Source organism: Pseudorca crassidens, chromosome 5 (genome assembly GCF_039906515.1).
Source record: "Pseudorca crassidens isolate mPseCra1 chromosome 5, mPseCra1.hap1, whole genome shotgun sequence".
In the NCBI taxonomy this organism is placed as follows: Eukaryota; Metazoa; Chordata; class Mammalia; order Artiodactyla; family Delphinidae; genus Pseudorca; species Pseudorca crassidens.
Window position 1 is genome coordinate 89,975,436 of NC_090300.1, and position 27,140 is coordinate 90,002,575.

Sequence of the window (27,140 nt, forward strand, 5' to 3'; positions counted from 1 at the left end):
ATTAGTGTATAGGAATGCCAGAGACTTCTGTGCATTAATTTTGTATCCTGCTACTTGACCAAATTCATTGATTAGCTCTAGTAGTTTTCTGGTAGCATCTTTAGGAATCTCTATGTATAGTATCATGTCATCTGCAAACAGTGACAGCTTTACTTCTTCTTTTCTGATTTGGATTCCTTTTATTTCCTTTTCTTCTCTGATTGCTGTGGCTAAAACTTCCAAAACTATGTTGAATAAGAGTGGTGAGAGTGGGCAACCTTATCTTGTTCCTGATCTTAGTGGAAATGGTTTCAGATTTTCACCATTGAGGATGATGTTGGCTGTGGGTTGGTCACATATGGCCTTTATTATGTTGAGAAAAATTCCCTCTATGCCTACTTTCTGTAGGATTTTTATCATAAATGGGTGTTGAATTTTGTCAAAAGCTTTCTCTGCATCTATTGAGATGATCATATGGTTTTTCTCCTTCAATTTGTTAATATGGTTTATCACATTGATAGATTTGCGTATATTGAAGAATCCTTGCATTCCTGGAATATACCCTACTTGATCATGGTGTATGATCCTTTTAATGTGCTGTTGGATTCTGTTTGCTAGTATTTTGTTGAGGGTTTTTGCATCTATGTTCATCAGTGATATTGGCCTGTAGTTTTCTTTCTTTGTGACATCCTTGTCTGGTTTTGGTATCAGGGTGATGCTGGCCTCGTAGAATGAGTTTGGGAGTGTTCCTCCCTCTGCTATATTTTGGAAGAGTTTGAGAAGGATAGGTGTTAGCTCTTCTGTAAATGTTTGATAGAATTCGCCTGTGAAGCCATCTGGTCCTGGGCTTTTGTTTGTTGGAAGGTTTTTAATCACAGTTTCGATTTCAGTGCTTGTGATTGGTCTGTTCATATTTTCTATTTCTTCCTGATTCAGTCTCGGCAGGTTGTGCATTTCTAAGAATTTGTCCATTTCTTCCAGGTTGTCCATTTTATTGGCATAGAGTTGCTTGTAGTAATCTCTCATGATCTTTTGTTATTTCTGCAGTGTCACTTGTTACTTCTCCTTTTTCATTTCTAATTCTATTGATTTGAGTCTTCTCCCTTTTTTTCTTGTTGAGTCTGGCTAATGGTTTATCTATTTTGTTTATCTTCTGAAAGAACCAGCTTTTAGTTTTGTTGATCTTTGTAATTGTTTTCTTTGTTTCTATTTCATTTATTTCTGCCCTGATCTTTATGATTTCTTTCCTTCTGCTAACTTTGGGGTTTTTTTGTTCTTCTTTTTCTAATTGCTTTAGGTGCAAGGTTAGGTTGTTTCTTAAGGTGGGATTGTATTGCTATAAACTTCCCTCTTAGAACAGCTTTTGCTGCATCCCATAGGTTTTGGGTCGTCGTGTCTCCATTGTCATTTGTTTCTAGGTATTTTTTGATTTCCTCTTTGATTTCTTCAGTGATCACTTCGTTATTAAGTAGTGTATTGTTTAGCCTCCATGTGTTTGTATTTTTTACAGATCTTTTCCTGTAATTGATATGTAGTCTCATAGCATTGTGGTCAGAAAAGGTACTTGGTACAATTTCAGTTTTCTTAAATTTACCAGGGCTTGATTTGTGACTCAAGATATGATCTATCCTGGAGAATGTTCCATGAGCACTTGAGAAAAATGTGTATTCTGTTGTTTTTGGATGGAATGTCCTGTAAATATCAATTAAGTCCATCTTGTTTAATGTATCATTTAAAGCTTGTGTTTCCTTATTTATTTTCATTTTGGATGATCTGTCCATTGGTGAAAGTGGGGTGTTAAAGTCCCCTACTACGAATGTGTTACTGTCGCTTTCCCCTTTTATGGCTGTTAGTATTTGCCTTGTATATTGAGGTGCTCCTATGTTGGGTGCATAAATATTTACAATTGTTATATCTTCTTCTTGGATTGATCCCTTGATCATTATGTAGTGTCCTTCTTTGTTCTCTTCTAATAGTCTTTATTTTAAAGTCTATTTTGTCTGATATGAGAATTGCTACTCCAGCTTTCTTTTGGTTTCCATTTGCATGGAATATCTTTTTCCATCCCTTTACTTTCAGTCTGTATGTGTCTCTAGGTCTGAAATGGGTCTCTTGTAGACAGCATATATATGGGTCTTGTTTTTGTATCCATTCAGCCAATCTGTGTCTTTTGGTGGGAGCATTTAGTCCATTTACATTTAAGGTAATTATCGATATGTATGTTCCTATTCCCATTTTCTAAATTGTTTTGGGTTCGTTATTGTAGGTCTTTTCCTTCTCTTGTGTTTCTTGCCTAGAGAAGTTCCTTTAGCATTTGTTGTAAAGTTGGTTTGGTGGTGCTGAACTCTCTCAGCTTTTGCTTGTCTGTAAAGGTTTTAATTTCTCCATCAAATCTGAATGAGATCCTTGCTGGGTAGAGTAATCTTGGTTGCAAGTTTTTCTCCTTCATCACTTTCAATATGTCCTGCCAGTCCCTTCTGGCTTGCAGAGTTTCTGCTGAAAGATCAGCTGTTAACCTTATGGGGATTCCCTTGTGTGTTATTTGTTGTTTTTCCCTTGCTGCTATTAATATGCTTTCTTTGTATTTAATTTTTGACAGTTTGATTAATATGTGTCTTGGCATATTTCTCCTTGGATTTATCCTGTATGGGACTCTCTGTGCTTCCTGGACTTGATTAACTATTTCCTTTCCCATATTAGGGAAGTTTTCAACTATAATCTCTTCAAATATTTTCTCAGTCCCTTTCTTTTTCTCTTCTTCTTCTGGATCCCCTATAATTCGAATGTTGGTGCGTTTAATGTTGTCCCAGGGGTCTCTGAGACTGTCCTCAGTTCTTTTCATTCTTTTTTCTTTATTCTGCTCTGCAGTAGTTATTTCCACTATTTTATCTTCCAGGTCACTTATCCGTTCTTCTGCCTCAGTTATTCTGCTATTGATCCCATCTAGGGTATTTTTAATTTCATTTATTGTGTTGTTCATCATTGCTTGTTTCATCTTTAGCTCTTCTAGGTCCTTGTTAAATGTTTCTTGCATTTTGTCTATTCTATTTCCAAGATTTTGGATCATCTTTACTATCATTATTCTGAATTCTTTTTCAGGTAGACTGCCTATTTCCTCTTTCTGGTGGGTTTTTATCTTGCTCCTTCATCTGCAGTGTGTTTTTCTGTCTTCTCATTTTGCTTATCTTACTGTGTTTGGGGTCTCCTTTTTGCAGGCTGCAGATTCATAGTTCCCGTTGTTTTTGGTGTCTGTCCCCAGTGGCTAAAGTTGGTTCAGTGGGTTGTGTAGGCTTCCTGGTGGAGATAATGTGATTTTTACCATTGATTTTTTTTAACGTGCTGTATCATATTGAGTTTTGTGGATATTGAACCATCCTTGCATCTCTGGAATAAATCCCACTTGGTCATGCTGTATGATCCTTTTTATATATGATCTTTTCTACATATTGCTGAATTTTGTTTTCTAATATTTTGTTGAGGATTTTTGCTATTGACCTGTAATTTTCTTTTTTTTGTAGTGTATTTGGTTTTGGTATCAGGGTAATGGTGGCCTCATAGAATGAATTTGGAAGTGTTCAATTTTTTGGAACAGTTTGAGAAGGATAGGTATTAGATCTTTTTATATATTTGGTAGAATTCCCCTGTGAAGTCATAGACTTGTTTGCTGGCAGTTTTTTGATTACTAATTCAATTTCACTACTAGTGATTGGTCTGTTCAAATTGTATATTTCTTTCTGATTCAGTCTATGTAGATTGTATGTTTCTAGAAATTTATCCATTTCTTCTAGGTCATCCAATTTGTTAGCATATAACCTTTCACAGTATTCTGTTGTGATTTTTTTGTTTCTCTGTGATGTCAGTTCTAATTTTTCCTCTCTCATTTATTATTTTGTTTACTTGGGTCCTCTCTCTTTTCTTCTAAATGATCCTGGCTAAAAGATAATCAATTTTGTTCATGTTTTGTTAAAAAAAAAACAGCTCTTGATTTCATTGCTGTTTTCTGTTTTTTGGGGTCTCTATTTCCTCTCTGATCTTTATTTCCTTTCTTCTGCTGATTTCTTTTGGCTTTGTTTTCTTTTTGTAATTCCTTTAGGTGGTCCGTTAGGTTATTTGATATTTTTCTTGTTTCTTGAAATAGGCGTGCATCACTATAAACTTCATCTTAGAACTGCTTTTGCTGTGTCCATAGCTTTTGGAAAGTTGTGTTTTTATTTCCATTTGTCTCATGATATTTGCTGATTTCCTCTTTGATTTATTCATTGGCCCTTTGGTTTTTCAGTAGCATGTTGTTTAGACCCCACATATTTGTGTTTTTGCCAATTTTCTTCGTGTAATTGATTTCTAATTTCATACCATGTTGTTGGAAAAAGTGCTTGATATCATTTCTGTTCTATTAAATTTGTTGAGACTTGTTTTGTGGCCTAGCATGTGTTCTGTCCTAGAGAAAGTGCCATGTTCACTTGACAATAATATGTATTCTGCAGTTTGGGGATGGAATGTTCTATATTTATCTGTTAAGTCCAACTGGTCTAATGTGTCATTAAAAACCACCACTTCCTTATTGATTTTCTGTCTGGATGATCTGTCCATTGACATTAGTGGGGTGTTAAAGTTCCCCTACTATTATTGTATTATTGTCAATTTTTTCCTTCATGTCTGTTAATATTTGCCTTATATGTTTAGGTGCTCCTATATTAGGTGCATATGTTTTTTAGAAACATTTAAAAAATATTTATTTATTTATTTGGCTGTGCTGGGTCTTAGTTGCAGCATGCAGGATCTTTAGTTGTGACCTGCAGGAACTTCACTGTGGCATGTGGGATCTGGTTCTCTGACCAGGGATTGAACCTGGGTCTCCTACATTGGGAGTGCAGAGCCTAAGCTGCTGGACCACCAGGGAAGTCCCAGATGCATATATGTTAATGAATGTTATATTCTCTTCCTGTATTGATCCCTTAATCACTGCATAGTGCCCTTCTTTGTCTTTTGTGTAAAATTTGTTTTAAGGTCTGCTTTGTCCTTTATGAGTATTGCTACCCCAGCTTTCTTGTCATTTCCATTTGCATGAAATATATTTTTCCGTCCCCTCATTTTCAGTCTCTGTGTGTCTTTAGCTTTGAAGTCAGTCTTTTGTAAGCAGCATATGGATGGGTCTTTTTTTAAAAGACCCAATGAGCCACCCATAATTCTTTGTTGAAGTATTTGGTCCATTGACATTTAAAGTAGTTATTTATAGGCATGTACTTATTGCTATTTTGTTACTTGTTTTCTGGCTGTTTTTGTAGTTCTTCTGTGTTCTTTTAGTTTCTTCACTTGTGGTTTATCCTGTTTGGGAATCTCTGTGCTTCCTGTACCTGGATATCTATTTCCTTCTGCAGGTTTGGGAAGTTTTCAGCCATAATTTCATCAAATAGATTATCAACCCCTTTCTCTCTCTCTCTTCTCCTTCTCGGATCTCTATAATGGGAATGTTAGTATGCTTGATGGTGTCCCAGAGGTCCCTTAAACTATCCTCATTTAAATTTTTTTTTTTCTTTTTGCTATTCTGATTGGGTGATTTCCATTATTCTACCTTCAAGATCACTTATGCTTTCTTCTGTATCACTTAGTTTGCTCTAATTCCTTCTAGTGTGTTTTTCATTTGTTACTGTATTCTTCAGCTCTGATTATTTTTAATATTTTTCTAGTTTTTGTTAAAATTCTCACGTGTTCATCTATTCTTTTTTCAAATTCAGTTAGCATATGTATTACTAATGCTTTGAGCTCTTTATCTGGTAAATTGTTTCTGCTTCATTAATCGTTTTTTTTTTAAGGGTTTTTTCCCTTGTTCTTTTGTTTGTAACAAATTCCTCTGTCCTCTCATTTTGTTTAACTTTCTCTGTCTCTACTCCTACTTTTTCCAAAATTTCACACTGGTTTTTTCTGTCGTATAAATGACAGATCTTCCGTATTTTCTAGCTTAAAAAAATCTCTCCAGGCTGTATTTTACAGATTTCTTCTCATATTTTCTACTGACTAGTAGTCTCTTCAGTTATCTGGTGTTAAAGCCATCCTTTGTGATCTTATTTTCAACTTCTGTATTTTTTAGTTCTTGAAGTTTTATTTGGTTGTTTGTCATATTTGTGTTGTTAGTTTTATATTTTTTTTGCTTCCTGTGGATACTTCTATATTCCTTTACATATAGTAAGCATAATTGTTTTTTGGACTGAGTCTGTTAGTTTCAACATCTGAAGTCTTTATGGATTTTTTTGGTATTTGTTTTGTTGACTCTCACTTTTGATGTCTTATTTCTAATGTGTCTGGTTATTTTATCTTCATGGATATGGATTGACCATATCTTCACTGAATGAATAAATGAATACCCTTTTCTGTACTCAAAAAAATTCTATTCTGAGGAGAAAAGTGTGAAAGGATACACATCAACTTTTTAGCATTCATTATATATGTTTGGGGTCAGGGAGAGAAGTGTAATAGTTAACTTTTATTTCATTTGTGACAATATTTATTACTTTTATGACTTGACTCATAAAATACAAACACAGCTCCTCTGAGGCTCTTGTAACTTGGCTATATCACCTTCTATCTTTTTATATTGCCGTTATCATCTGACCACCTGGTCAAGCCTGCCCCTTTATTAAAATTTTGAGAATATGGTTATCTTTCTCTTTATCCGAAGTGTAAATAATTATACTGAATGATATTAACACCATGTGCCTAGTCAATCAAATCACATCAGCCTCTGAGCTTCTTGACCTCTTCATTTCCCATGACCTTTACAGTTTATCCACACACGTTCACAGCCATCCACTGGGCACTATTACCACAGTTTATTAGTTTACTAGGACCTCCATAACAAAATACCACAGTCTGGGTGGCTTAAAGAACAGGGATTTATTTTCTCACAGTTTTTTAGGCTAGAAGTTTAAGATCAAGGTGCTGACAGGTTTGATTTCTTCTGAGACCTCTCTCCTTGCCTTGCAGATGGCCACCTTCTCACTGTGTCCTCACATGATTTTCCCTCTGTGTCCTAGTCTCCCCTTCTTATAAGGACACCAGTCCTATTGGATTAGGACCCACCCTAACAACTGTATTGTAACATAATTACCTGCTTAAAGGCCCCATCTCCAAATACAGTCACATTCTGAGATACTGGGGGTTAGGACTTCTGCATAAGAATTTGGAGGGACATGATTCAGACTACAACGTCTTGTAAGAACTCAACTTTAAAAGTCTACTATTCTGATATCTCACATTCTAACCTCAACCTCTCTTCTATCCAGCCTGTTAACTTAGCTACTTCTGCTCTACTTGTTCTCTGAAGTCACAGGCACCCCTTGTTCATTCACCATTTGCTTTTCCTCACTCATTAGTCCACTCTTGTCTTAAGTTCCCCTATATCCGGCTTAAATGTAATGATTCTTTTCAGTAGGGTTCAATAGCACTCTTCCAATGCCTTGAGCTCCCTTCTCTTTTTTTCATACACTTCTGGCAAAAATCCATCCCTGAATGCCCCCAACTGATTTGTATTTGCCTACAGTGATTACCAAGGGCAGCTGGAGGTAGTCATACATCAGAGAAGATTAGCTTCTCCATAATTTAGTGACTCAAATGGCCTCAACACAATTCATGGTATGGCTTAGCAATCCTGTGACATTGTTCTTATCAATTCTCTTTCACCCACAATGAACACTTAAAAACTTCTCCTCTCCTCAAAGCTTCAAGCCTCCCACTAGTTCGCTCACTCTCATTCTCAGCATCACTTATTTCATAGAGTAGGAGCCCTCTGCCAGGAACTCCTTTAACTTCCCACTACCAAACGTAAAATCCTGTTACCTCTTCATGTACCTGCTCCTCTTCCCTTTTTTTTTTTTTTTTTTTACAATAGAGGTGCTGTGTGCCTTCCTACTTGAGGCCAATTCTCCCTTGTGACCTTTGGATTCTACTCCCACTTTTTTCAACATTTCACACATTTATTTTCTCTTTTCTGTCATATAAATTTAACCTTACTTGTTAAATGGATTATTTCCATCAGTATTTAAATATATTCAAAACTCTCATGTATAAAAAATAAATTCCTTGACTTCATGTTCTCCTCCAGTCACTGCTCCATGTTTCTCCTCCCAATTTTCTTAAGGGGATTGTTTATTCCCACGAACTGCATTTCCTTACACCTACTCCGTCCTTTACACATTCTTACGAGTTTCTTGTGTCTCATAATTCCACCAGATCAGCTCCTCTAAAGATATCGGTGGTATCCATTTAACAGTTTTAGTTCTTATCTTCTTGCCCTCTTAGCCTCAGTTGACCTTGTTGAGCCTCACTTCCTCTTTGAAATACCATCTTTGTTTGATTTGGGGGACATTATGCTCTCCTTGTTCCTTCTCTTACATCTTGTCACTCCTTCTCAGTCTCCCTTACTCAGCCATTGAGTGTTGTTTCCCCGAGGCTCTGTCCCAGTCTCTCTTCTCACTCTGTTCTCTTCACCTAGGTGATACCACCAAGGCCACAACTTTCTTAAAAGCCCAAATGTGCCACATGATATTTGCACATGGTATGTCCTTTACATAGCATGCTCCCTCAAAACCTCCCCTAAGTCATTATAAAAATATCTTCTACTCATGCTTCACCTTGAGACTTAGGTACCACCTTCTCAGGAAGCCTGTACAACCTCCTTACTCTTGTGGTATCTCTGCAACACTTATTGCAGTTATAATTTACATTTATTTATATGATTTGTTAAATGACAGGCTCTCCCATTGGAGGTAAGCTTCATGATGGCAGAGACAATCCCTATTTTTCTTGTTATAATTTTGCCTCTAGCCCTCTACAAAATTCTGAACACATAATAGGTATATAATAAGTATAGAATAGAATAACTGAATGAATAAACATTTCAAATAAACATTTTGAATAACGTTTCTGTAGACTATCAAGATGGGGATTTCCCACACATGGTTAAATACATGATTTTGGACTGGACTAGAGAGATTAATCTGCAGTCTAATTGCTTGTGAGTGGTAATGAAGCCTTGATTGGCTATAAGATTTCCCAGGGCATGTTTATGGAGAGAAAGAAGAGGGAAGTGAACAAAAATCTTGGGGACATCCACATTAAATGAACTCAGGCAGAGAGAGGATGATCAGTCAAAGGAGGCTGAGGTTGTATATGCCATTCACATACTGCAGATTTTCCTTGGCAGTCCTAATTTTAATATTCTGCTGTTTGGGATAACATTTCACAACCAAATTTTGGCTCAGAAAATATGGCATCTATAAGGGAAATGAATCTAAATCTAATTTTAACACTTAACTCATTAATTAATGATATAATTGTACTAATAATTGTGTATAGTGATTAATAAGATTGACTAAGTTCCTCACTGTGGTTATTACTGGTAATAAGTGTCTTTTAAAAATGGCTAATATACATAGCAATTATAGTTTCCCTGGTTTAAAATCTTTATGAACTGTGCTTCTAAAAATTTGCCTAAATGTAAATGATATGTTTTAATTTTGTTTTTAGCCTGAAAGTACTTTACTGATTATTTGTGAGAATGACTATGTTCTTGAAGCTCCATTTCCAACTATAAAGGAGGAGGAGGAGGACCATGATGTAGTTTCCTATGAAATCAAAGACATGTGTATAAAATGTTTCCATTTCTCAAGTATCAAATCTAAGATTCTGGTACGAAATACCCTTGAAGCATTGTCTTCTAATTTTTTTTCTTTCTTAGAATATAAAATATCCTGTGTTAAGTGCTGGGAAAATACGAAGAAGAAGAATAAGACATAGACTTTTACTTTAAGGAGCTTATTTGGTAGAAAGCAGCTTATTGTATTAGAAGGTGGTAATGAGTAGATATTATTAAATATTAAAATCACAGTGCAAAGAAAAGAATTTTAGGGGCACGCAGAGGAAAGAATATATGATTCTGATAGAGGGGTGAGAGGAGGTCAAGGATGACTTCATGGAGGTGATATTTAGTATTTAAAGAATGGGAAGGATTTTGACAGGTTGAAAATGAGGAGGAAGGCAATAAAAGCTGGGAGAACATCCTGAGGGAAGGCAGAGTTGCAAGAGTTTTGGAGTTTTCGAGAAATGAAGAATGGACCATGAAGCAGAGGGATGCAATTTGTGGAGGGGTGTGACAGGAGTCTGTGACCACCACATGGAACCCCTTAAATGTTAGCCAAGATGTTTTAATTTAATTTTGGGGCCATTGGAATCCATTTTGAATTTTTGAGGAGGCGATTGATGTGATGAGATCATATAAATTTGGAACTTAATTCTAAGAGGTAAATGGAATAAAGAGGTAAAAGATGGGAGTTAGGGATGCCAGTGCTGGGGGGCTTTTGCAATAGCCAGTTGATAGAGGCTGAGGGCCTAAATCACTGTACCGCTAAAGATAGAGCCAGCTTCCCCCGTGGACTATGTCAATCCACCAAATTCATGGATTGACAGTGATAGGCTCTGAGAGAAGCTATATTTAACTTCTCTATTAGGAAAAAAAAGGCAAAATAATTTCTGTAAAACCAGGATCAATAGGAGTTATGAAGAAAGTCATTCCAAAGATTTGAAAATTTTAACAATAAAAATATATTCCCAACTTGATAATAATCTTTAAATGACATTATTTGTTACATTAGAGCTGTAAATTTTTCTAGGACTCTGTCTTCCTCCTACTTTCTTTAATAATAGTGTGAATGAATGAATGAATTACAGTTTTTTTAATCTCAATATCTCTTTTGCACAAGAGATTAATAGAAATTGCAAAGAGAAAGAAACAAAAGGAGTTGAAGGAGAAGGAAAAGGAAGAAAGGAGGAAAAGCCTAGAAGCAGAGATGGGAGAAGATGGAGAAAAGGAACTCCAGGAGGAAGAGGAGGAGGAGGAGGAGGAACCATTACCCGAAATCTTTATTCCTTTAACCCCCTGTCACATCCTCTGTGGATTTTACTCTGGGCCAGGGAAGTTCTGGGTTTCTTTGGTAAGTAATAATGTAATAAATTTTTATCTCAACCCTAATCTAATTATAGGTATTATTTTCCATCACTTTCTTACTTCCTTACTCTATGGTAAGACTTCAGCTATTAACTACTACCGAAGGTGTGAATTTTGATGAATGAATGTGTTTGTTTTTATATCATCTTAATATGTTTTATAAGTCTACTTATTGTATCTGTTATCTATGACAGTCACACATTTCAGAAGGTCAAAGGGGAGGAGAATTAAAGGTAGAAGGGCAAAGGGCTAAGGGGTTTTCCAGCTGTGTTTATCATTTTAAAATTTTGAATATGATGGCAGCACAGTCCACTAGACTTTTGCTTACCTTTCATTATCTACAACTATGCTGTGTGGCTGCATGGAAGTCTGGGAAGCTGACTGTTTTTAGATGGTCACATTGCCACCCTGAGTGAAATTGGGACTTGGCTAATAAGGAAGAAGAGAAAAATGCGAGACAAGTACCTGCAAATGTTACAATAATGTGACAGTTACATCCCCTATATATTTTCTACCCTTATAAAATATTTTATTTATCTATTGCAAACAAGATTTCCTTCATTATGAATTTGTCACAAATTTCAATTCCATTCACCAAAAAAGTACTCTTTCACATATACTTTTTTTTTCACGTATACTTTTATGTCAATTATTATCTCTAATTCATAATTGGTATCAGATCTTTGGCCAGGCCAGGAGACTGCCTAGCTGAGTACTGTTGCTATAAGGAGTGATGAGAGTTAACTCCATTCCTCTTCAACATTTCTTAGAAATATATCTTTGATGGCAACTTCTAAGGAGACAAGCAGCAAGAAGGATAGGAAGTAGTGATGGAGGCACCTTAGGATTCCATGTATTAGTGCCTTGACCTTTTATCTTCTGTGCTTCATGAAACAATTATCGATGGCTACTGTTGTGTGGGGTTCATGGGGTAAAGGAATGATTAAGACATGATCCTGCCTTCTGAAAGTTCCCTCATATCATGAGGGAGAGAAGCACAGAAACAACTGTACAGTAATATGATAGAGTTCTAGTGTCCTTGAAACATATGCAAGAATTATTAATTATTTGACAAACTTTTTTTTTTTTCTTTTTTTGCGGTACGCGGGCCTCTCACTGTTGTGGCCTCTACCGTTGCGGAGCACAGGCTCCGGACGTGCAGGCTCAGCGGCCATGGCTTGTGGCCATGGCTTACGGCCCCAGCCACTCCGTGGCATGTGGGATCTTCCTGGACCGGGGCATGAACCCGTGTCCCCTGCATCGGCAGGCGGACTCTCAACCACTGCGCCACCAGGGAAGCCCTGACAAACATATTTAATGCTTACCTTTAGGGGTGCCAGATAAGTATTACATGGGACGTACTTATACTAAAAACATATTTGTTGTTTATCTGAAATTCAAATTAACTGTGCATCCTGCATTTAAAAACTTTTTTCCTGGTTTTACTGAGATATAATTGACAGGCAGCTTTGTATAATTTAAGGTATATAGCATAATGATTTGACTTGCATGTATCATGAAATGATTACCACAATAAGTTTAGTTAACATTCATTCTGTATTTTTATTTGCTAAATCTGGAAACCTGCTTATTATATACCAGTCACCATTCTAAGTGACCACCCTATAAAATAAGCACTCTTCATAATTTGCATTTTACATAAGAAGAAACAAAGGAGTGGAGAGGTTAGGTAACTTATCTGAGGTTGTATAATTAATGAGGGGTGGAACCAGGATCTGGACTCAGGCAGTCTGGGTCTAGAGTCCACACTCTTAACCATTAAACTACACCAGCATACAAGGTCAAGGCATAGTTCAGGAGAAGTGACACTAACCCTGCTTGACTCAACTATTTGCCAACTCTGTGCCTGTATCCAAGCAGATGCTGCAGAAAACCAGTCTCATTTTGAAGGCACGACCACAGTTCTCAAATCAGTACTCACAGTGCAGGCTGGTTCTACTGCCCAGCCATGTTCACTTTCCCACTTTCCAAACTATCGCTTTAATTCTTCTCCCATCAATCACTTTGTACCTTCCCTCAACTTCTAATGATAACTTTATCTCACATTTCTTTTCTTTTTCCTTTTCCTTTTTTTCTTTTTTTTCTTTTCCCCACTGAGTGGCTTACAGGATCTTAGTTCCCTGACCAGGGATTGAACCCAGGCCCCGGCAGTGAAAGCACAGAGTCCTAACCACTGGACTGCCAAGGAATTCCCATCTCACATTTCACTGAGAAAATGAAATAAAAACAATCAGATGGAATTTCCTTATCTTGTCTTAATGAGATCTAATGTCCTATGGAGATCCATACAAGTTTGTCTGCTACTGTTAACAATCGGTGAATGGTCCCCTGCAACTTTCCAAGGACACTATTCCAAATGGCCTCTTGATCCCATCCCCTCTCACTTTCTCAAAGATTTTACTTCTGAAATAAACTGGCTGGTCTCCTGTATCTTCAACCTCTCTCTGTTTACTCAGTTCTTATCGTCAGCACATAAACATGCTCCTAGTACTTGATTTTTTTCTTTCACATCTCTTTTCTTCTCATCCACTTCTCCTTTATAGGAAAACTTGAAAGAATTGTCTCTAGTCACTGACTTCATTTCTTCACATCCTATTTGGTTTTTAACACATTCCAGTTAGGTTTCTAGCTCCACCACTTCAAGTCATCAAAGATTTTCCTACTGCCAAGCTCAGTGGTCACTTCTCTGTCCATTTGACCTCTCAGAAACATTTGATAAAGTTAACCCTCCATTCTTCTTAAAGCATTTTCTTTTTTGGCTTCCATGACACCACCATCTGCTGGCCACTCCTTTTTAGACTCTTTTGCTGGCTTCTTATATGTTGAACTAGCTTTGAACTTTGAAGTACTCTAGGATGTGGTCTTGGGTGCCCTCTTTCTTGCTAGATGATTTTATCTGGTCCCAAGATTTTAAATATCAAATATATGCCAATAAATTTCATTTTTATCTCTAGTCTTGACCTCTCCTCTCATATTCGGACTTGTATGTCCAACTTGACATCACTACTTGGCACCTCAAAATGGACATGTCCAAAATATAACTTTTTTTTAATATTTATTTTTATTTTGGCTGCTCTGGGTTTTAGTCACGGCACATGGAATCTTTAGTTGCGGCATGTGGGATCTTTAGTTGCATCACGTGGGATCTTTAGTTGCGGCATGTGGACTTCTTAGTTGTGGTGTGCGGACTTCTTAGTTGCAGTATGTGGACTTCTTAGTTGTGGCATGCATGCAGGATCTAGTTCCCCAACCAGGGATCGAACCTGGGCCCCCTGAATTGGGAGCACAGAGTCTTACCCACTGTACCACCAGGGAAATCCCCAAAATATGACTTTTAAATCACACTTGCCCTGTGCAAACCTGCTCCATCTCCATTTCAGTAAATGGGACAACCATCCATCCAGTTACTAAGCCAAAACTCTGAGAGTTGTTAATGATTATTTTCTTGCCTTTATCTTTGATATTCTTATTTCAAAGTATGTCTTTTGTAAGCAGCACATGGCTAGGCTTTTCTTTTTAATCCTGTAGTAAAATCTTTATTTTAATAGAACACTGTGTCCTTTTATATTTAATGTAATGGCTAATATATTTTAGATTAAATCTACCATCTTATTATTTCTGTTTATCACACCAATTCTACGTTCGGTTTTTCACCTTCTATCAGATGATTAGGTAGTTTCCCCCCCAATTTTCCTCCTCTATTAGGTTATTAGTTATACTTTTTTTTTTTTTACTATTTTGTTTTTAGTGGTGATGCTAAAGGTCATAGTATATATCCTTAATTTAATATAATTTGATACAAATTTATTCTTTTACTAGCTCTAGAGAAAAAAGATCTTAGGGCACTTTAGTGTTGTGTATCCTCCCCCTCACCTCATTGTCACATTTTATATATATATATATATATACACAGACACATACACACACACACACACATATATATGTATATATAAGTTTGGGTTTTTTTTTTTGCCTTGTGCCTATTTTGCCTTTAAAACTTTTAGTTCTTCTGTATATTTTCTTTTTAAAACTTTGATATCTTATCATCTTTTGTCTTCCATTCTGCCATCTATATCTTTTTTTTAAAATTTATTTTTGGCTACACTGGGTTTTTGTAGCTGTGCGGGGGCTACTCTTCGTTGCAGTGTGCAGGCTTCTCATTGTGGTAGCTTCTCTGTTGCAGAGCATATCCTCTAGGTGTGCGGGCTTCAGTAGTTGTGGCATGCAGGCTCAGTAGTTGTGGCTTGCGGGCTCTAGAGCACAGGCTCAGTAGTTGTGGTGCACGAGCTTAGTTGCTCTGTTGCTCCACGGCATGTGAGATCTTCCCGGACCAGGGATCAAACCTGTGTCCCCTGCATTGGCAGGTGGATTCTTAACCACTGCGCTACCAGGGAAGCCCTATGTACATCTTTTTATTGTTATTTTTTGTTACCTATGCATCTTTTTTTCTCTTGTTGCTTTGAAGATTTTGTGTTAAAAGGTGTAACTTCTTTATTTTTTTATTGAAGTACAGTTGATTTACAGTGTTGTGCCAGTCTCTGTTCTACAGCAACGTGACTCAGTTATATACATGCAGACTTTTTTTTTTCATATTCTTTTCCATTATGGTTTATCACAGGATATTGAATATAGTTCCCTGTGCTGTACAGTAGGACCTTGTTGTTTATCCATCCTGTATATAATAGTTTACATCTGCTAATCCCACACTCCCAGTTCTTCCCTCTCCCACCCTCCTCCCCCTTGGCAACTACAAGTCTGAACTCTATGTCTGAGTCTGTTTCTGTTTTGTAGCTAGGTTCATTTGTGCCATATTTTAGATTCCACATATAAGTGATATCCTATGGTATTTGTCTTTCTTTTTTTTGACTTCAGTTAGTATGATAATCTCTAGTTTCATCCATGTTGCTGTAAATGGCATTATTTCTTTCTTTTTTATGGCCGAGTAGTATTCCACTGTATATATGTACCACATCTTCTTTATCCATTCATCTGTCAGTGGACATTTAGGTTGTTTCCATGTTTGGGCTATTGTGAATAGTGCTGCTATGAACATAGGGGTGCATGTACCTTTTGTATTATAGTATTGTCTGTGTGTATGCCCAGGAGTGGGATTGCTGGATCGTATGGTAATTATATTTTTAGTTTTCTGAGCAACCTCCATACTGTTTTCCATAGTGGCTGCCCCAACTTACATTTCCACCAACAGTGTAGGAGGGTTCCCTTTTCTCCACACCCTCTCTAGCATTTGTTATTCGTAGACTTTTAATGATGGCCATTCTGACAGGTGTGAGGTGATACCTCATTGTAGTTTTGATTTGCATTTCTCTAGTAATTAGTGATGTTGAGCATCTTTTTATGTGCCTGCTAGCCATCTGTATGTCTTCTTTGGAGAAATGTCTATTTAGGTCTTCTGCCCATTTTTTGATTGGGTTGTTTGTTTTTTTGTTGTTGAGTTGTATGAGCTGTTTGTATATTTTGGAGATTAAGCCCTTGTCTGTCACATCATTTGCAAATATTTTCTCCCATTCCATAGGTTGTCTTTTTTTTTTTATGGTTTCCTTTGCTGTGCAAAAGCTTGTAAGTTTGATTAGGTCCCATTTGTTTATTTTTGTTTTTATTTCTGTCACCTTGGGAGACTGACCTAAGAAAACATTGGTATGATTTATGTCAGAGAATGTTTTGCTTATGCTCTCTTCTGGGAGTTTTATGGTGTAATGTTAAAAGGTGTAAATTCTTCATATATCTTCCTTGTGGGTCATTGCATTTCTTGTACTTCAATACATTTGTATTCAGTTTTTAGAAAATTCTCAGACATTTATCAACCACAGTACTGCTTCTGGTCCACCTTTTTAGTCTCTTCTTGTGGGATTCTAATTTTGTGTATATTAATCATTATCATTATGTCCCATGTAGATCTTACACTCCTTTTTAAAAAATTTTACATCTGTAGTTTCTCTCTCCTGCCTTACTCTATTTTTTCTGATTCTGTTCCAGCTTCATAACTCTAGTTTTAGCTGTGTCTAGTTGCTTTTAAACCAATCTATTGAATTCTAATTTTTGTCATTTTATTTTTCAGTTCTAGAATTTTTATTTTTTCCATTATCTACTTTTTTATAGACCCTAGTTGACTTCTTTCTGTATTGCCTTCAAAGGCCTTAAATATATTAATCAGAGTTATTTTGAAGTCCATTTTGAAAACACCTCTATCACTATTTCTTGTACTTTTGTTTCTTTGGTCTGTTTTTTCTTTTGATTTTCAATCAAGACTTTTCTTTGTTAGTATACCTAGTTTTTTTTTTTTTTTATAATTGAACGCTGGATCTTGTCTGTCAAAAACTGTAGCATCAGCTTGAGTTTCTGTATATTGCTGTTGTCTCCTGAAATTTATTTTTAGTTCTGGAAAGCAACTAAAAATCCTAGATCAGTTTCATCCAGTCAGTGATTGAGATGACTTGAAATTAGGTTTTACTTCCTACGAGGTCCAGTCTATTTCTGGTTTATCCATATGTGTGGGATATAGTGCTCCAGGGTTGCAATGGAAAGCCCAGTGGAAGGTGTGTTTACAATGGCTCCTTCTTCTTGGAGGACCCTGGGAATTCTTTGCCTTTCCCTAAGCCCATGACACTACAGATTGCTCCGCTCAATTTCTTAACCTCTTAGCTGCCACTTTCAGAACTGGCAGTTGCCTTAGGGAGAAAAAAAATCTCCTGGACTGGAAATCTCTGAAAACCATGATCTACAAAACTCTATTGTTAAATACTGCTTATGCCGAATAATCCTTAAAATAAAATGGAATTCAGTATGTAGATAGAAATGATATCTCTTGGGCTTCCCTGGTGGCGCAGTGTTTGAGAGTCCACCTGCCGATGCAGGGGACACGGGTTCGTGCCCTGGTCCGGGAAGATCCCACATGCTGTGGAGCGGCTGGGCCTGTGAGCCATGGCCGCTGAGCCTGCACGTCCGGAGCCTGTGCTCCGCAATGGGAGAGGCCACAACAGTGAGAGGCCCGTGTACCGCAAAAAAAAAAAAAAAAGAAATGATATCTCTCATGTATTGTCTTTTTTTTTAATATTTATTTTTACTTATTTATTTTGTCTGTGTCGGATCTTTGTTGCAGCACATGGGATCTTTCATTGCAGTGCATGGGCTCTTCCTTGCAGCACATGAGCTCAGTAGTTGCAGTGCGTGGGCTCCAGAGTGCATGGGCTCTGTAGTTGTGGGTGCATGGGCTCTCTAGTTGAGGTGCACGTGCTTAGTTGCCCCGTGGCATGTGGATCCTAGTTCCCCAACAAGGGATCGAACCCACGTCCCCTGCATTGGGAGACGGATTCTTAACCACTGGACCACCAGGGAAGTCCCTCTTGTATTGTCTTTTAAGTAGGAACAAATCATTGTAAGGTGTTTTATTTTTATAATTATGTAGTTGCATATAAATTAATAATAGGTTTTATAAAGCATCTCCATCTGTAACCATAGAAATCACACAAAAGTATATGTTTTAAGACACCTATTTTATGTGTTAAAATTTGAAATAATCAAAAACTCCTCATGTGGTCATAGGTTTCTTATATTCAGGTACTACCTTGTATGTTATCTATCTCTTTTCCAGGGTGGCTATGATTCTGGTTTTCTATATCACTGTGAGTTTCCCCCATATGACAAAAGCAGTGATATCACAGAAAAGAAAGATGAACCTTTTGATTTCCGTCTTCTTGAGGATACAGAGGATAATCCCATCACAGCTATCACTTTCAGGTGACCAGAATTTCAGAAAGCTTTAAAAAAAACTATATCCCATTACTGTCTGTTTTTGTCCATCATTAATATTGTCAATTTTAAAGATCTGTCCAAATGGAGGAGTATTCAAACAATGTTTAGTTAAATAAATCAAATGACTAAAGTAGAATCTAAGCTACTCCTGAAACTACTTAAATTCCTTCTATCAAATATTCTGTCAGAATTTGTCACACAGTTCAATTGTATGGATTTTCTTTCTGTTACTTAGGAGGATGCTACTGCACAGTCAGATAACGAAAGTTCTGGGTTACAATGATTCTGGAAAGATCACTAATTGAATCATTAGTCCTTTAATAATTAAGAATTAAGCATATATCCTGGTCATTCTTTTGAAGACCAAATATAATAGCTCCAAATTTCAAATTGTCTTTTTCTCCTTCTATTCTTTTGTATTAGCTTGCTAGAGCTGCCATAGTTTGTTAGGGCTTCAGCATATGAATTTTGTGGGGACACAACTTACTCCATAACATCTTTGTTTTTAAAACTTTAGTCATTTTTCAATTAACTTAAAATTAAACATTTTCAGATTAATGTGAAGAACGATTTACTTTCCTTTTGTTTCATAGCATTAACCAAGAAATGATGTTTTGTGGAATGCAAAATGGAGCAGTTCGAGTCTATATCCTAAATAAGAATGATCCTTCATTGACCAATATGGAGGACTACTGGCATTTCAGCATGCATGACAATAATTATGGATGCATTAATGCCATCTCCACTAGCTTTGATGACCGTTTCTTGGTGACTGCTGGAGCAGACAGTAATATCTTTGTTTTCAACATTTTTTCTGAATTTGAGTTAAAGAAGGTCATGAAAGCCAAGGTGCCATCTCCCAGGGTATGTAACTGACTAATAATAATAACTTTATTTTAATATTGTGATGTTAAAATGCTCATATTCTTTAAAAATGAAACTATTTAGACGCAAATACCTTGCAGTCTAATCTTCCTACCAGTATTATAATTTTGCCTTTCTGGTGCCTCTGTTATCAAATATGAAAGATGTTGAATTCACCTTATTACTAAAGGTGTAGAAGTCCCTCTATTAAAAAGACTGTCAATTTTTCTGTCTCCATCACTTTCACAAAGTTTTTTTGTTTTCAAGATGCCCAACTTTTTTTCTGATATATTTTGCGTTCTATTTATTCATTTGCTTATTGAGGAGGCATATGTGGGATATATACCATAATTTGTACCTTTGAAAGGGGTTGTAAAAATATTATTATCTTTAGTATTAGAATGTGAGAGTTTTATCAAAGATTCAGGTAAATTATTGGCTTTGTAATGAAGATTGAGGGTTTGAATCCCCAAATTATATCCCTTTGCCCTATCACAAGACCTAAATTTTCTATTATCAAAATGGTTCCTTTGGAGGGAAGAGCTAACACCTATCCTTCTCAAACTCTTCCAAAAAGTTTGGGAGGAACACTCCCAAACTCATTCTACAAGGCCACCATCATCCTGATACCAAAACCAGAAAGGTATCACAAGAAAAGAAAATTACAGACCAATATCACTGATGAACATAGATGCAAAAATCCTCAACAAAATACTAGCAAACAGAATCCAACAACACATTAAAGTATCAACACCATGATCACGTGGGATTTATCCCAGGAATGCAAGGATTCTTCAATATATGCAAATCAATCAATGTTAATATTCATGTTAACAAAGAATAAAAACCATGTGATCATCTCAATAGATGCAGAAAAAGCTTTTGACAAAATTCAACACCTATTTATGATAAAAACTCTCCAGAATGTGGGCATAGAGGGAACCTACCTCAACATAAAAAGGCCATATATGAATAAACCCATTGCAAACATCATTCTCAATGGTGAAAAACTGAAAGCATTTCGTCTAAGATTAGGAATAAGACAAGGATGTCCACTCTCACCACTCTTATTCAACATAGTTTTGGAAATCCTAGCCAAGGCAGTCAGAGAAGAAAAAGAAATAAAAGTAATACAAATTGGAAAAGAATTAAAACTGTCACTGTTTGTAGATGACATGATACTATACATAGAAAATCCTAAAGACAGCACCAGAAAACTACTAGAGCTAATCAGTGAATTTGGTAAAGGTGCAGGATACAAAATTCACAGAAGTCTCTCGCATTCCTATACACTAACAGTGAAAGATCAGAAAGAGAAATTAAGGAAGCAATCTCATTTACTATCGCAACAGAAAGAATAAAATACCTAGGAATAAACCTACCTAAGGAAGCAAAAGACTTGTACTCAGAGAACTATAAAACACTAATGAAAGAAATCAAAGATGATACAAACAGATGAAGAAATATACCATGTTCTTGGATAGGAAAAATCAACATTGTGAAAATGACTCTACTACCCAAAGCAATCTACAGATTCAGTGCAATCCCTATCAAATTACCAATGGCATTCTTCATAGAATTAGAACAAAAAAATTTAAAATTTGTGTGGAAACACAAGACCCCAAATAGCCAAAGCAATCTTGAGAAAGTAAAATAGAGCTGGAGGAATCAGGCTCCCTGACTTCAGACTATACTACAAAGCTACAGTAATCAAGACAGTATGGTACTGGCATAAAAACAGAAATATAGATCAATGGTCTAGGATAGAAAGCCCAGAGATAAACCCACACACCTATGGTCACCTAATCTATGACAAAGGAGGCAAGAATATACAATGAAGAAAAGACAGCCTCTTCAATAAGTGGTGCTGGGAAAACTAGACAGCTACATGTAAAAGAATGAAATTAGAACACTCCCTAGCACCATACACAAAAATAAACTCAAAATGGATTAAAGACCTAAATTTAAGACTGGATACTATAAAACTCTTAGAGGAAAACAGAAAAAACACTCTGACATAAACCATAGCAAGATAGTTTTTGACCCACCTCTTAATGAAAATAAAAACAAAAATAAACAAATGGGACCTAATGAAACTTAAAAGCTTTTGCACAGCAAAGGAAACCATAAACAAGATGAAAAGACAGCTCTCAGAATGGGAGGAAATATTTGCAAATGAAGCAACGGACAAAGGATTAATCTCCAAAACATACAAACAACTCATGGAGCTCAATATCAAAAAAAAAAAAATCATAAAACGGGCAGAAGACTTAAAAAGACATTTCTCCAAAGAAGACATAGAGATGGCCAAGAAGCACATGAAAAGCTGCTCAACATCACTAATTATTAGAGAAATGCAAATCAGAACTACAGTGAGGTACCACCTCACACCAGTCAGAATGGCTATTATCAAAAATCTACAAACAATAAATGCTGGAGAGGGTGTGGAGAAAAGGGAACCCTCATGCACTGTTGGTGGGAATGTAAATTGATACAGTCACTATGGAGAACAGTATGGATGTTCGTTGAAAAACTAAAAATAGAACTACCATATGACCCAGAAATCCCACTACTGGACATATACCCTGAGAAAAACATAATTCAAAAGAACACATGTACCCCAGTGTTCATTGCAACACTATTTACAATATCCAGGACATGGAAATAACTTAATGTCCAACAACAGATAAATGGATAAAGAAGATGTGGTACATATATACAATGGAATGTTACTCAGCCATAAAAAGGAATGAAATTGGGTCATTTGTAGAGATGTGGATGGACCTAGAGTCTGTCATATGGAGTGAAGTAAGTCAGAAAGAAAAACAAATATTGTATATTAATGCATATATGTGGAATCTAGAAAAATGGTACAGATGAACCTATTTCCAGGGCAGGAATAGAGACAAAGATGTAGAGAACAGACATGTGCACACAGAGGGGTAAGGGGAAGGTGGGATGAAATAGGACATTAGGATTGACATATGTACGCTACCATGTGTAAAATAGATAGCTAGTGGGAACCTGCTGTATAGCACAGGGAGCTCAACTCTGTGCTCTGTAATGACCTAGATGGGTGGGATGGCGGGGGGAAGGGTGGGAGGGAGGTCCAAGAGGGAGGGAATATATGTATACATAAAGCTGATTTACTTTCTTGTACAGCAGAAACTAACACAACATTGTAAAACAATTATACTCCAATAAAAAAAAATGATTCCTTTGGATAAAATGACTAATAACTGTTAGAATTGCTTCTAAAGCATAAGGGATTGTATTAGACCAAAGTTAAAATTCCTGTGAACACACTGGCTTCCTATTTAACAGGTAGCCTGCTTCAAAAGAATATGCAAAGAATGTAGGGAAGATTTGAGCAGGTAAATTTTCATTTCTGTTAATAGCAGCAAAATTTGGAGAATGAACTGTTGTCTAATGAGGTCAAGCTAAGGAAGAGGAATTTTCCAGAAGGGAAAGTGTATGAACAAGAAGAAAATCTTTATCTTTCTACTTAGTGCCAACTCTCTATGGAAACCCATATGGGATAGAAAAAATCCATTCCACATTTGTATAATGGTCTCCTTTTATTTATGACTGCAATAAATATTTCTGAAGTCACTGAAGCAGCCTCTGCTTTTTAGAAGGCAAAATCAGAAAGAATTGAATAAACAAAATAAAAAACTAAGCTCTGCATAGGTCTGAGGTTCTTACCATATTTTAGAATCACAGGGGAGCTCTTAAAACTATACATGCCTGAGCAGTTAAATCAGAATCTCGGAAAGTGAGGCCCAGGCATCAGTACAGACATTCTTCAACATGAGATACGATGGGATTGTGCCCTGATAAACCCATCAGAAGTTGAAAATACCATAAGTTGAAAATGCATTTAATACACCTAACCTACCAAACACCACAGCTTAGCCTAGCCTACCTTAAACGTGCTCAGAACACTTGCATTAGCCTACAGTTGGGCAAAATCATCTACCACAAAGCCTATTTTATAATGAAGTATTGACTATCTCATAATTTGTTGAATACTGTATTCAAAGTGAGAAACAGAATGGTTGTGTGGGTACCGGTTGTTGACCCTCATGATCATGTGGCTGCCTGGGAGCTGTGGCTGCCTGGGAGCTGTGGCTGCAGCAGCTGCCCAGCATCACGAGAGAGGATCTACCACATGTCCCTAGCCAGGAAAAGGTCAAAATTCCAAACTTGAAGTATGCTTTCTACCAAATGCAAAGTCGTCAAGTTGACCGTTGTAAGTAAGGGACCGTCTGTATTTTATAAAAGTCACCCCTCCCCCCAGCCCCCGTGGTTCTAGAGTGCAGTCACGATTGAGAACAATTGGCAGGTGTTTTGGAACTCTTTGGAAGCACCGTTGTTTAACTCAAATTTATTGTAAACAGCTGAGGTCAGGAGAGAGTTGGCTGATATCAGCATCAAATCCTGGAAATCATAACTGATATTGGAGAAGCAAGGGGCTTAACTCTGAGCAATAAAAGAATAGAGTTCAGTCAAGTTGTATCCTAAGTGATTAATAGTAACTAAAATATATTAGCCATCACTTGTCTCTTACATTGGTCATGTTTTATGACTTCACTTTATGAAAATCATAAACCTTGTCTTATATAAATGTAGATTTATATTTTATGTGTGTAAAGACTAGTACTGTAATAAAACAACTTGATCGAAAGAGAATCTTTATTTCTTTACAACAAATGATAGCGAAACAGAGACCTATGCGCTATGAAGAGAACAGAAAATAAGTTCAGTTTTACTTAAGAACTGGTTAGCTAGCAAACTAGGACTTTTTGTTTCATTCACTGGGTTATAAATCCTCTTCTTTAACAGCCTAAGACATTTTTCAGCACAGCACCTGAATAAACAAAGTACTTCTAAGTGATTTACTTCATAGTACTTAATTTAAACTGATTTCCTTTCTAAAGGGAGAGTCATATTTCTGATTTCATATCTTTCTCAAGGAGAGGGATTATATTCTGTGTATTTCTCACTGAATATCTGTGATAAGATCAAGTGAAACACTTAAAATTTAAAAAATATAACTTTTTCCTTGTATACACATGAGGTATTGTGGTGGGAATCAAAGCATGTATGAAAGGAATATGCTAAAAAAACAGTACTTTAAAATAAATGATCTAGAGCATTTTTTTGGTGTATTTTTTGTTAGTAACACATGAATATTACTAATTCGTATTTTGGAGGGGAATATGGTGATATTAACATTTTGCATACATGTGATTTTCTTTCTACATACCTTTCTACATACCTCTTTAAATGAAGTAGAAACAAATAAGTTTTTTTCCCTAGTTTATTTTTTGTGACAATACTTTCCAGGCCTACGGTTGTTAGAAATTAGCAGAGAAAACCCTTCAATTTACTACTTATTAGATATTTTAAGGTAAATATGCAATTTAAAGGAGCTAAGCTTTTACTCCTTTTCCTACAGGTTGGAATAGAAACAGAGCAAACTCCAGAAGATATTGAAGATCCTAAAGCCTACAGGTATGGGAATTTTCGATCAATACCTAATAGGACTGGGCTTTTGCAAAACACACCAACATTTTACCAAAGCTGACCAAGTTAAATGAATTTCCAAATTATTAAATACAAATTTTCTCTGCTCTTTCTCTATCTTTAACCTGTTACCTTTTAAAATTTCTGTTTTCAGTATTGAGAATGCCAGAAGAAAAAGAGAACATGACAAGTTAATGAAAGAAGGGGAAGAAGTCAAGGCTGAGAAGAGAGAACGAATCAAAGCTTTAAGGAATCAATTACAGAAACTACTACAGATGAATGAAGAATTACCAAAACATATGCAGTTTAAACGGACAGTAAGCCTAAAATAAATTTGATTTTAATTTTAACATATGCTATTTCTGAATTGAGGCTGCTATTTTGCCAACAAGTAGGAACACTTAAAACCATCTTTAAATTTCCCTTGTCTGGTTTGTCAGTGTGTTGGCAGCAACTAAACTACTGTGGAACTTGTCATGCAGCTTGGTGTGGATGTAGCTGAGCCTCTTTACACAAAGTTTATTTCTGGATTTAGCTACTTCACATTTTTTTGGTAATAAGATATAAGTTTGAATCTGGTTATCACCATACCTAGCCAAGATATTTAACCGTTGGATAGGTACATACTATATAATTTGATTCTCTGTGGTTCCTTTTCCATAATTCATCAACTCTATTGAAAAGATAGTACCTGTTCATCCACAAAGTTTCTAAAAGATGACTTAGTATAGTTGTAGCTATGGGGACAATCACCAAATTGTTTAAGCCAATATTGTATTAAATTTTTTTCTTCTGTGACTTGTTGCAAAGCCCCATTTACCTCCTAGTGATAACTTTTTTTCCTAATTTTTTTTACATTATCTTAAATGGAATTACTGTCAAGAGCCTAATCAAATAAAAACTCAGAATTTATTATCCTGACTATACCCATGGGTTACCCAGTCCTATAATTCCAGAAGCACTTAGCCAATTTCGTATTAAAAAAAAAAACTGTGGTGAAATCATAATGATTAATTCATTATATTGGTTAAAAGACCAACTTATAATGGTTAAAAGATGTTTGTTATTTTACTAAGAAAAGTGTTGATACTTGCAGAATATGGTTACATAATTCAAAATAAAGAACAACTGAGGTATGTTCTGTGGCTAAGCATTTTACATACACCATTATTTAAAGCACCAACACACCTGGAAAGAATGATTACTTTCAATTCAGTGTGAATGAAGGCCCTGATATTTTTCCAGGAGTGAAGGAAAGAAACACGAGGCCCCTAAGTATCCTTATGGGGAAAATGGCCCCTTTGGTGAGGGATATTCAACCAGAACTTGGTTATATCCAGAAGACACCAAAGACATTACTGTCTTTCCTAGGTGGGGAGTCACATGGGAAGGAAGGATCAGCTAATGATCAAGTGCCATGAACTTTTACCCCATGCCCAGCTGGTTATGTAATAGTAGTTATTCTGGGGTGGAGAGAGTTCCTCTTTTTTTTTTAAAAAAAAACTGTTTAAACTCTCCAAATGTTCTGTTAGCATTCATTGTTTATATTGTGGGAAAAATCTTTTAATATGTAACTGTATTTTCATCATTGTTAATTATTTCTGGGAACTTTTCTTCATATTTTGTGACAGTAAAATCAAAAGTATGTTGTTTTTTTCTAGAATGAGAGAGTTTATGATACTTAGGAGACAGTTATGATGTAGCATAAAATTGAGGACAAACCTTAAAAATCTGTACTTATGTATGAAATAGGATTGATAAAGTCTATCGATAAAGGTACTCATTTTGATGAACAAATCTACTTATCTGCAGGATTTTGATCTAGATTCCAAAATTCGTGCTGAGATTGACAGGAAAACAGCTAATAAAATTCAACGAGTGGAAAAGGAATTAGCTTGGGAAAAAGAGAAACACCAACTTGGCCTAAGGAAGCTACAGAATAGGTAGGATGCATATTTCTTGCAAGTTAAGATGTTTG

At 36.2% G+C, this 27,140-nt stretch overlaps 1 protein-coding gene across 2 annotated transcripts in view; it reads left to right on the forward strand.

Moving 5' to 3' along the window:
- The window catches only part of CFAP44 (cilia and flagella associated protein 44), a 136,415-nt gene that overhangs the window by 57,946 nt on the left and 51,329 nt on the right, over nt 1-27,140 (forward strand). For both annotated transcript variants that reach the window (XM_067738887.1, XM_067738886.1), the window contains 7 exons: nt 9,502-9,663; nt 10,734-10,964; nt 18,609-18,754; nt 19,363-19,633; nt 25,095-25,150; nt 25,317-25,479; nt 26,975-27,105. In XM_067738887.1, coding sequence (XP_067594988.1) covers nt 9,502-9,663; nt 10,734-10,964; nt 18,609-18,754; nt 19,363-19,633; nt 25,095-25,150; nt 25,317-25,479; nt 26,975-27,105 — 1,160 coding nt within the window. The remainder of the gene's footprint in view (nt 1-9,501; nt 9,664-10,733; nt 10,965-18,608; nt 18,755-19,362; nt 19,634-25,094; nt 25,151-25,316; nt 25,480-26,974; nt 27,106-27,140) is intronic.